Source organism: Limulus polyphemus, unplaced genomic scaffold (genome assembly GCF_000517525.1).
Source record: "Limulus polyphemus unplaced genomic scaffold, Limulus_polyphemus-2.1.2 Scaffold2355, whole genome shotgun sequence".
Taxonomy (NCBI): domain Eukaryota; kingdom Metazoa; phylum Arthropoda; class Merostomata; order Xiphosura; family Limulidae; genus Limulus; species Limulus polyphemus.
The window spans coordinates 5,753-17,563 of NW_013667965.1; the positions used below are offsets into that span (position 1 = coordinate 5,753).

The following is an 11,811-nucleotide window of genomic DNA, read 5'->3' on the forward strand; positions in this document are numbered from 1 at the left end:
ACACATGACCCAGGTAACAGTATGCAACGTAATGAAGAAGGATTTCCATCAGAAAAGAAGGGTATGTGTTCATCAAGACAAGGTTTTCCAGTCATTCATCCTATTCACCACCATATACCTCATACAGCTGGAGAAGGAAATGGATATTCATGCTATTCCATTGAAAAAATACTGGTCAAGTTGCCAGATGTAGCATCTATGAATTTCTTTGGGATTGGAGTATTGAAATGGGTGCTACATGAAAAGTTTTTATGACCAGATTATGTCCATTATAGTTAACCAGAATGAGTATGAGAGATGTGACAGAAATTACAACCTGAATCCATACATGTCTCACAAACACAGTTTTGTTTCTTTGGTCTTCTGTTTAATAATAATAAAGAAATATAAGTAGAGAATAATCCCATAATCACTCAGTTTATTTGTGTAAAACACACATTTCATATATATGTATATATCATTGATATTCAGATGTATTTTCTGCTTTTGAAAAATGTATGCTTTAAACACAAATGATGTTCGTAAGTCAGTGGTGAAATGATGTATCATTTTATTTATTTATTTACTGTTGCAGTTGTACAAATCATATAATGTACTTGGAAAGGTGATAAAAAGAAGTTAAGTATAAAACCTTGCTTGTAATATAAATGTAGCTAAAAAAAAGGACTATCAAGGATACAGAGAAACCATAAAACATTTTATTTACAATATTGAAAAAAAGCAACAGACTAACAAGAAACAACTATTCTGACAAATAACATTTATATTAAAGAAATATTCACCTGAGTAACTAACATTTTTTTTTAAACATAATGCATGTATATCTTGTACTGATGTTATGGAACAAGCACAGGTGATAAATATCAGTCAACTTCTTTTACATAATTGAATGATAACAGCAAAAAACAGCCTCATGTAAGAATTTTTGAAACTTTTTTCTATTTCAGGTTATGTTTGTGGCTGAGGTAACAAGTGGAGGTGTTGCCTTAGATGACATCAGTATTTTGTCAAATGTTTGCCCATCACAAGGTATGTGGTGTTATTTTAAATGAACGACTTGTAAGAAATAGTATATACATTTTCGATCCAATTGTGTGGACCCACATTATAGTTGTGTATTTCTGTTTTGTAATCATTTGATGTTTGTTTTTATACTAGAGATTCCAAAACTATTAGATCATTGTGCATTATATAGTTTGTAAAGAATAGTTATTTTGACGATATTTTGTAGTGTATGTGAAAGTAGTCTTTAGGGTAAGTATTATGTTTTAAATAGTTTAAGCTTTGAGAGAATGTATTGAGTCACTTGTAAATTTAAAGTTCTCTGATAAACATCAAAAGAAAAAAATGTTTTTGGTGTTGTAGATATAAACAATATGTATAAATATATATATATATATATATTTATATACACACGTATATTGTTGAAAAAAATGTACCTATACTTCTAAATGTAGGCATTTTATTACAGTTAAAATAATAAGAAATAACTAAAAATATCTTGCCATCTAAAAGACTAATTTAAGTCTCATCATTAATATTTGGTAATTTAAAATGTGTTTGAATTTACTGTGTAACCACTTGGTGGTTTTGAATAAAATAGAAGTGAATAATATTTCTTTCTGAACTTGTTGCCATTATAAACCACGGCTTGAACATAACTTATTAACATGTTTACTTTTAAGAGGTTCTGGGCTAGAAAAAGAAAGAGCATTCATGTTTTTGGAAATAAAGAATTATTTCTTTGCTATGTCAGTAAAAAATGGGATTCATTTTTAATTGGTCTTTTTGAAAGTCCTTGTTTGCAAAACACAGTTTTATTTAGAAACTTTCACCACTTTCACAAAAGTGTTGAGCTACATATGATGATGTACAGAAGAGATTGCTATTGTATTATAATAAACAATCCATTCAGTACTCAGTATCCACCTGCTTAGCTGGTAGTTGTAGCCTGTACTGGTTTTAAAGATTACTAATTGAAAGTTCAGTATTCATGCCATGTTTTTGTATTTAAAATTATTCATTTTGTAAGACTAAAATTCAAAATTTAATGTTGCAGATCAGGATATACATTCAAATCTGAAAAGGATCATAAAGTGTATAAGTGCATAAGAGAGGGCATACATTAAAAACAAACATAAAGCTCTGAGCACAGACAGTGAATACTTCTCATGTTAATTTTTTTTACTTTAACTTGTGATACAGGATTGGCTGTTGTTTTTATTCACTAGTTTATAGATTTGTTCCATTTGAAGTATTTATTCAGATACTGTCAATGTCTGGAAGGTTTATGTTAATTGCTATTTATCATGCATGTGGGATATTAATTACTAAAAATTATTTGTATTGCTAGTTTTATAGTAGAATTTCTTTATTGTAATGTATTTCTTAATCTTTCTTTTTTGCAATCTATTAGAATTACGATTGTATTAAAATATTTATTATTAACTTGCATTTAATGTTTTTTTACTTCATTTTGGTTCACTATATATATTTAAAAGGTATGCTTTTATGTATATATATATTTTTTGGAAAGTAGAAATCTGCACTTTTGACTCAGAAGATATGTGCAACTACAGGCAAGATCCAGCTAACTATATCATCTGGGAGTTGAAATCTGGCAGCAGTAGTGATGTTCTGTTTAATATTATTGATCACACTACAAAGACTTTAGCTGGTAGGTTACTGTTTATTGATAAGAATCTAAAAAAGTTTTATCTTATTCAGAATTGGAAGTACCTAAAGAAAAGTAATTATTTTAGCCTGCTAAGCATAACCAATTTGACTTTGAAATTGTAGATAAAACTTATGAGTTTTAGATCATATGAAGCTAGAAATAAAATTGAATGTTGTTTCTATTTTCTTCACAAAAAATATAAATGTGATTTATTAGAATGTTGTAACATTAATTTACATGCAGTTTCAAAATCTTTTCTTTTACAAACAGTATTTTACACTTTTTTAAAGATAAGTACTAACAATTAAGAAGATGTGCAATTTGATTAATTTTGTGAGCAGAAAATTGCATACCCAGCTCTGCACTTGATGAAGCCCAACATATCTGGTAAAAGTCTACAAGTAAAAGTGACTCTCAGTCCATAATGAGCTTTCTTTTTGAAGCTCTTCTAATGCACTTTAATTGTCTTACATTAAAAGTTTTGCAGGTTACTTTAAAGAGACTGCACTCATCCATCTTTTTTTTTCTCTTGAAAATCTGGAAAACACTCACAATTTGGCTAGAAATGAGCAAAATCTCTGTGAGGACTTTCATGAGCATTCATTCTTCAAGAATATTGTTATAAGGCAGGAAGTGGATTGGAAGTGAGGAAGTGTAGCAATCATATCGAGAAACGAGGAAAAAGTGGCAAAGCAGTTGCATCACTTCTTATTCAAAGCAGCCCATTTCACAGTAGAGATGTGGTCAAAATTTTACAATCTGAATTTGATACAAATTAAATTTAATGATAATACTGAATTTTGCTTCTACAGAAAACTATATTCTACATCAAGAAGTAAGAAATATTCTAAAAATGTTTTAATTATGAAATACGTCTCTAACTCTTATTCTAACCCTAGTATAAACTGGAAGTTAAATGACATGAATCAGAAAATAGCAGGAAACATAAACAGCAGCAATATCTTTATTCTCCACATTATAGCTGGATATTTTTATAGGAAACAAGCCAAAATGCTGAAAATTGTATTTGCAATCTTTGACTTGTAGAATTTTTTTGTGGTGCAAGTTTTATTGAAACTCAACTATTTACAACAGCTACTGCAAAAAGCAATATAGGGGTTATTGTATAAAATATTTTTATTTTTCAAGTTTAAATATGGAAAATTTTAATATGAATTGGTTTGCTTTTGGACTACTAAGTTAGTATGGCAAGTTTGGTCTGGATCAGGCAGATCATTTAGGGGGAGAAGTGTCTTCAGACAAACAGAAAGCTTTCCTTGATAGAAGATAGTTACCATAGTTAATATGTATAGTGCATATGTGAAGAATGCCTGTGCCTCACTTTGCTCACCATAGCTGGATGAAAATAGTAGTATTACAAGTAACATTGGGCATAAAAGCCTCTATATTGTAACTAGTGAAACCTAAAATAGGACTGGCAAGATTTGTGAACAAAAGTCAGTATTAGAGTTAGTGTTCATGTAGTATTGCATTTAAATACATAGAAAAAAACAGAATTTTTTTACAATAATTTCTTGAATGACAGGGTCAACAGAAACAAAATGGAGGATCTTTATCTTTTATCAGGGTAGGGTGCTGTTCTCTGAAAAACAAATTTGCATATCTAAATAAGGTTATTATAAAAGTCATGTATAAGCATGTCTAAGGTAATTTCTTGTTGATGATGTTTCTATTTGAACATTTTGACTTCGGTATTATTTCTGAAAAATTAGAAAAATGAAATCTACTAATGAGAAAGCAAAAAAGAAAATTCATCATCATTTATCAGAATGTTAAATCCAAATTTTAGAGTTTTCAAACTAGTTATGTAATAGAAAATATCTATGTACAGTATTTCACAACATACAAAAATATCTAAACAATGCAAGTTGAAAAGGGGTTGAAATATGTTTAAAAATGCTATGTGTGTATAATGGAATAAAATGTTATATTAATGAAAACAGTTTTTCAGTAGTCCAAATTAATCTCTTACATAATATTCTGAAACAAGAGAGAGAGTATGCTTTCAAAAGCTAAGAATAAAATAACTTATTAGTTATGATTGATGTTGAACATCATTCAGAGTTCTTGTGTGGCTTTGAATCATATGTAATTCACCAACACTTCAGCATTTCATGGTGACAGAGAATACAATTTGGAAGGCACATGTACACAGAAAATTAACATGCACTTTTGAAAACTCCTGGAGGAAGTTAAATCTTCATCCTTTGAGTGAACTTTAACAGCTGATTTGGAAAGTTTTTATCTTTACTGGGATTGTCAGCACTTTTTTGTAAGTTTAGGAAAATCGTTTTTTACCCAACATTTAACTTTGCTATTGGTAATATTCACAGAAAGAGAGCTGTACAATGAAGAATGTAATACAAAAAGTTAGATTTATTGTTTAAGATTTTTGTAGGTGTTGTGGTAAGAAACAATAGTTTTATTGTCAGGCTCTAACTAATACCTTTTTACGAGTTATACTTAAAAATGTGTTTGTTATTAGGGAATTTCTTGTACCTGAACCTGGAGCAAGCTGGCAAGGAAGGCAAAGAAGCTGGACATTTGGCAAGAATTTTTTCCCCAGTGTATGAAGCAACTGAAGGAAGTTGTGTATCATTCTGGTATCACATGACTGGAGTAATGAAGGAAAGTCTCAACTGTTATCAGTACACTTCATCTGGTTTGTCAGATCCTATCTGGAGCACTGAAGGTGATCTTGGACAGTACTGGTATGGAGCAAGTTTCTCCGTATTATCCCCTAAACTGCCATGGCAGGTGAGTGTTTTATTAATGGTATTTTAACTAGGAATGGATTATTTTATTTTAATTTATAAGTGCACTTCTTTGTCAGGCTTGCTTTTTCAATAGGAACATGTAACTGTACATGAGAACTGAACATTTAGAAACTTTATGTAAAGTTTGGTAAACAGAAAGATGTATAAAGTGTAAAGGTACTAAGTTTTTTCTTATTTGACAAAATTAAACATTTCCAGAACAGGTTATTTGATATTATATTAGCTGCTTTGGAGTTTAAAGTTTGGTTCTTAAAGTTTTTAAAATGTTTTGAATATTCAAATGCTAGAATAAACTATTAAATTACAAATATAGAAATTATAAATGTACCTTAAAAATACTAAATAATGAAACACAAGATGAATGTTCTAAAGAAAATTGGGTTTTTATAAAGTGTGTTCATATATAAAATGAAATGTTTCTACTGTTTAAAGTAGAACTTAATTCTGAACCAAGAGAAGATTTGTTATTGTTGCCAGATGTTGGAGAATTAGAATCATAGATTAAGTGTGGTAGTTAATAGGTTTTAGTAATGTATATTTTTAAAAAAATTACACATATGTTATGTTAATACAGGGTGGGCCATTTATATATATATATATCTAGCACAACAACGCTGAAACAAAAAAAGTATGTTTTTATTATATTGTAGTGAAGTACAAATATAGGAGTTTAGTACAAAAAGACTACTTCTTTAGAATTACATCCATTAAATGCTGTCCATCTGTCATTAACAAACAATTAATGAAATTGTCACCTTCTTTATATTTATCAAGAAAACAACAAGAAAAAGTTGTATGCTTTACAAAATCTGCATCTTGAAGTTTCTGTACAATCTGGATTATGTGTGGCCATAGGTGCGGATCTTCATGGAGTATATGTCTGTGTTACGTATTGAGAATTTGAAATAATCCCAAAGCCGCGTTAAATAATTTGACGTTTAATAGCTGAACGGTACTCTGGATTTAGTGTTTAGAAATATGTCGATATTTTATTTAATTTACAGTATTCGCCAACAAGATTGATTCACACCGTTTTTGTTTTGAAACAAATACGTTTTAATATATATATATATACAATAGTATAATTTACAATAGCAACTATTATGATTAATTATTACAAACCAAGTTTCATGAACAGAAATTTCACTAACTTACGAATAGCCTAAAGTTGTTCTCCTAGTACAGAGTCTCCTTGATATCCAGCGAGTTGTACGTATATATAATTGGCGGGAAGCTAGCTAGCTTTGTCAGGCACTAAATTGTTGGACCGTTGAAGTAAGATAATATTTTCACAAAATCACTAATGTCCGATGAGAAATTAGTAATATTCTTGGAGAGATATTAACATTTGATGGGAATTCACTGACATTTGAAATTTATAACTGTTCCTGGTCAAATGTTGTATATTTTCCGGTTGATAGGGCTTAGCAAAATCACAGTTTATAGCTTACACATTTATAACAGTTTCATAGTAGACTTGTCTCTTCTCAGTTGTCTGTTGTTTTTTTGACGTGATGCCCTGCTCTTTTTATAGGTGAAACACATCTTCTAGAACCTTCTAATAATGTCTGATATGGAAATGGATATATTGTTGATTCTTTCTGTTCACGAATATTCTATAATCTTGGAGAATTGGCGGGACTTTCGCCATACATAATAACACAGTAAGCTAAACACGCCCTCAAATATAAACTTATTCGAAACAAACGTTGATATTAAAATAAATATATAACAAATTCGTTATACGCAACACATATCTGATACTACAAGTCACGCATATTTCTAAATACAAATTCAATCCAAACAACATTCATATTAAAAATAAATACATAATAATAAATTCGTTACAGTCTGACACTTGTTCTATTAGCACCACTTGGTGAAGATCCTCATGGAGTATATATTTGACACTTGTTCTGTTAACATTCACTTGGTGAAGATCCTCTTGGAGTATACGCCTGACACTTGTTCTGTTAACACTACTTTCTGCTGAAAGGTGACAGGTTGGCTTCTTAGAACTTTGTCCAATAGCTGCAGTTATTGGAGCTATGTTTTCTTCTGTTTCCACTGTGGGTTGTCTCACGTGCTTGGATGGACAAATACTTCCTTCTTCATGAATTTTTTTAACTATAGAGAGAATAGTGTTATGACACAGAGCATTTCTGTGTTAAAATTTCCTTCTGAAAGCTATGTGAGTTGCAACAATAGAGCCATATTTAAAGCAGAGTTCCACAATTTTAATTTGTGTTGGCACATCATAATGATTCATCTTTCAAATCTTCAAGGATGCACCTGTAACAGACAAAACATTATTCAAGTTTATAGTTATGCTTAGATTTATCAAATAACAATGGGCCACATTGTATATGCTAAGTTCTTAGGCTATAATGATTTGCAGATGAAGAAAAAAGCATTGTAGTTAGTCACATTTATATTTAAATGTAGCAAAAACAAAATGCAAAATATCTTGTTAATAAATCACATATCACACAGATCTGGGTGTTAAGAAATAAAGTTTAGGAATAATAATAAATTATACATTACTAGTTGATGATAGATATTAAAACTCAAAGCCATGTTCAGGATATTAAGTTTTAAAGTTGATGTTAATGAGCTTGCAAACTAAAAACAACTTTTAATGAGTTAATTTTATGTTGAATTTAACTTTTGTTGACAAGGCAAGACTTTAGTGTTTCTTAAGTCACTCTAGCTTCTTAAACTTCTAGCAGAAGATCAACCTGACATTTTGTGAAAATATTTTCAACAGCGTGAAGAATGCAGAGTAGTATTTGTTTAGTTTTGAATAATAGTTTACTTAAAATATGCAATACTTAAAGGAGATCATTATTCCAAATTAGATATGTTACTTTAAATATTGATATGTTATGAAAATGTATAACTCAATTGTTGTTTATTACAATTTAACAAAAAACAAGAACTGTCAAACCATGAAAGAAAAATTTCTTCACATCATGACAAGCTGTTGATAATAAAGCCAATATTTTTTACCAACATTATTTAGAAGTCTGTCAACAAAAGTTGTGAAACCTTGAGGTGTCTTTAAAGCAATTTCTTGGCCATTATTAGACTAATAGCGCATAAGTGTAGTTTTGGTGGTTTAAATGTTACAAATTTTTAACAGTTACTGCATGGTCAAACTTAGAATAAATCACCAAAAGTTTTTGAATTAACAAGTGAAGTCTATTGGAAACCTAATTTTTGGGGGTATTTTTTTCTCATTAAATTAAAAGGCATATATGTAAAAAAAAATCCTCCTCCCAAAGTTAGATTTATCTTCTAAACTTATAAAAAAAAAGCTATAATTACTTATCACATAGGTAGGTGTATTATAAAAATTACAAAAGTCTACAGTATGGTATATTACACATTTAACCTTTATTTCAATAATAGATTTTACTATTCTATCCAGTCAGTGATGAAAGGAAAAGGTTTGACTTCTAAGTGGATATCTGTTAAATAAATTAGTAAAAAATGAATTTTTATAAGTTCTACACATGCCCTTCTTATTTTATTACATAATTTACTTCCATGTGTATCTATAATTTCAGTTCAAATGGTTCTTGGCTTCTATTTCAGGCAGCATTTGAAGTGCTTCTAGATGAAAAAGAAAAGCTCAGGTTGCCTTGGATGATATTGTAGTTACAGAAGGCTTTTGTCCACCACCAGGTAATGCTGGTTAAAATACAGTCAATATGAAAGTTAATGCTGCTTAGCTGTTTCTGAGTCATAAGAAAAGATCTACAGATTTATTACATTTACTCATGAGATTTTACATTAATGTGCACATGTTATTAAATTATTATAATCAATTAATATTACTAGTTAATTTAGTGACTACTCAATTTAAACATGAAGTGATCATAAAGCCTGAAAAAATCTGTTGTCACTTGGTAAAAACTTCTTATAAATAGACACAGAGGTTTAGAGTACAACTGCTGTTTTTTACTTTGTATATTCAACAAAGATATCAGATTTATGAAGTTCATCAGTTTTTGTTGTTTTTAAATTTTATAGGATGGCTGCATCTGAATCTTATGGTTTAGTGCTAAAATTATCAAATAGGCATCTTTTTTGTGACTGATTGTAATTATATTATATTGTTAGGATCAGAATGTTTTGGGTTGGATTAGATTTTATTGAGATCAATTATTATGTTTTATCACTTCATGCTTTGTAATTTTAGTTAAAACCTTAGCTCCAATAATGTATTTTATTTTTTGAGAAGAGACCAAATGAGGAATATAAACATTATTTCAATTTTATTTTTTAGGTTTCTGTGATTTTGAAGGTGAAAATTGTCTATGGCAGAATGTTCATGAAAACAAAGGTTTTCTATATGGTGAATGATTTTTTCTTTATAATTATACATAGAAAACTGTACAATAAGCTACTTGTTCACAAGAACTTGAGGAATTTAAGTACTATACAGTCTTAAGATATGATTAGCATAGCATACACATATGTACATGTACATATACATGTCAGTCTCTCAGCAAATAACTGTTTTTGTAAACAATACTTTTGGGCGTTTTTTTTTCTATCTAACCCTTTCACTGCTCAGGTAGGGTGGAAACCCTCCACCTCGTACACACACAAAAAAATCAAAAAATATTTTTAACTTATGAAATCATAGTATAGCATGCAAAAGTAAAGAATAAACACCAAAAGGTCATACAGTTACTTCTGTGTAGACTTGGTGGTTTGCTGGGTGAGGAGAGAGCAGGATTGGTCAGGTCTGGGGTGACCTTTACTGACTGAGAGATAAGATGGGAGGGTGAGCAGGACTTGTTTGTTTTTATCTTTTTCAGATGTGGTATCACATTCCTCTTATACACTGTCACAGTATTGGTTGTGAATAAAATGACTATATTGTACAAATAGTACATTTAGGACAGTAATATAAATCAGTAAAACTAGTGTATAAATGCCTAATTTTTACACTATATACATTTTTTCCTGCTGTGTATAGGTATCAGGGTAATATCTATGGGTCACTGGTACAACCAAATATCACCTGGGATTTCAAACAGTGGAAGGAAAACTAAAACATCATATGATGCATGGAGCAGTTAACTCCACACATCATATGATGTTTCCCTAGATCATATGATGTTTCCCTAGTTAACTGATGTGGAACAGTTAACTAGGGAAACATCACATGATGTGTGGAGCAGTTAACTAGGGAAATATAATATAATTTGTGGAGCAGTTAACTGGGGAATCATTATATGATGCATGGAGCAGTGAAAGGATTAATAATGTAAAACTTATCCAAAAAACTTTGAATCGGCATGAATTATTTTTGGATTTTAAGGTAAATTAATGTTTTAAATGATAAAAAGAAGTGATTTTGTTAAATTAAAAATAATTGTTTTTTATCTTTTTATATGCTTTACATGAATTTCAGCTTACATTAATCTAATATTTTATTGCAGCAGAGGATGAAAAAAAGAAGCATGCAGAAATGCGTATAGATGATTTTGATTGGCAAAGGCATATTGCTGAAGATAACATGGGTCCAATGGAAGACCATACTCTTGGGTCAGTGGAAGGTAAACATTTTTTTTGACAGAAAAAATATTCTCCATCTAAAATTATTTTGAATGTTATTTAACTAAATAAATGAAAAATTTACCTTTGGTGTACATGGGAATTTTGGCAGTTAGAGTCAGAACATTTTTATGTCAACTGAGCTTCTAAAAAATCCTTAATATTAAGAAAACCAAATACACCTGAACTGAGGGGGATGTATTTCATTATGTAATACTTTTTTAATAACACTGTAGAATTAATTTTATACTTTGAAAAATTAATTTTATATCAGCTGAAAATACAGGAAGGGTGAAAGTCTTTCAAATAATTCAGAAAAATAAAAAATATACTTAGATATTTTACACGAAAGAAAATGCATCTCTTGAGCAAATATTTGTCTTAAAATATAATTCATATAGATACATCCTTGGTATTTAGACAATACATTAAAAAGAAATGCAGTTACTGTATTTTCAAGATATGTTATGTATTTTTATGATATAATTCAAAATATTAACAAACTCTGAATAACACATGAGTCTTTTTTAAGATTCTGGACTGTTCACTGATATCTATTTTTTTCACGCAACTAAACTATAAAGTTCTATTATTGCATATATATCACTTCAGTTTTCTGGTGGAGTATATTTCCTGGCCTGGCATGGCCAGCTGGTTAGGGCACTCGACTCGCAATCTGCGGGTTCAAATCCCCGTCATACCAAACATGCTCGCCCTTTTAGCCCTGGGGTGTTATAATGTGATGGTCAATCCCACTATTCGCTG

General features: G+C 29.9%; 2 protein-coding genes across 2 annotated transcripts in view; both read left to right on the top strand.

Annotated features, from left to right (window-relative positions):
* The window catches only part of LOC111087597 (MAM and LDL-receptor class A domain-containing protein 1-like), a gene marked incomplete at its 5' end in the record, with an annotated part of 12,111 nt that extends 2,276 nt beyond the window's left edge, over window positions 1-9,835 (top strand). Inside the window, 5 exons of the mRNA XM_022394787.1 lie at window positions 948-1,029; window positions 2,540-2,677; window positions 5,184-5,455; window positions 9,073-9,162; window positions 9,767-9,835. Of these exons, the coding sequence (XP_022250495.1) occupies window positions 948-1,029; window positions 2,540-2,677; window positions 5,184-5,455; window positions 9,073-9,135 (555 nt within the window). The remainder of the gene's footprint in view (window positions 1-947; window positions 1,030-2,539; window positions 2,678-5,183; window positions 5,456-9,072; window positions 9,163-9,766) is intronic.
* Window positions 9,836-10,931: 1,096 nt separating this feature from the next.
* Window positions 10,932-11,811, top strand: part of LOC106466712 (MAM and LDL-receptor class A domain-containing protein 2-like) — a 141,534-nt gene continuing 140,654 nt past the window's right edge. The window contains exon 1 of the mRNA XM_022394788.1: window positions 10,932-11,048. Coding sequence (XP_022250496.1) covers window positions 10,961-11,048 — 88 coding nt within the window. The 5' untranslated portion in view covers window positions 10,932-10,960. The remainder of the gene's footprint in view (window positions 11,049-11,811) is intronic.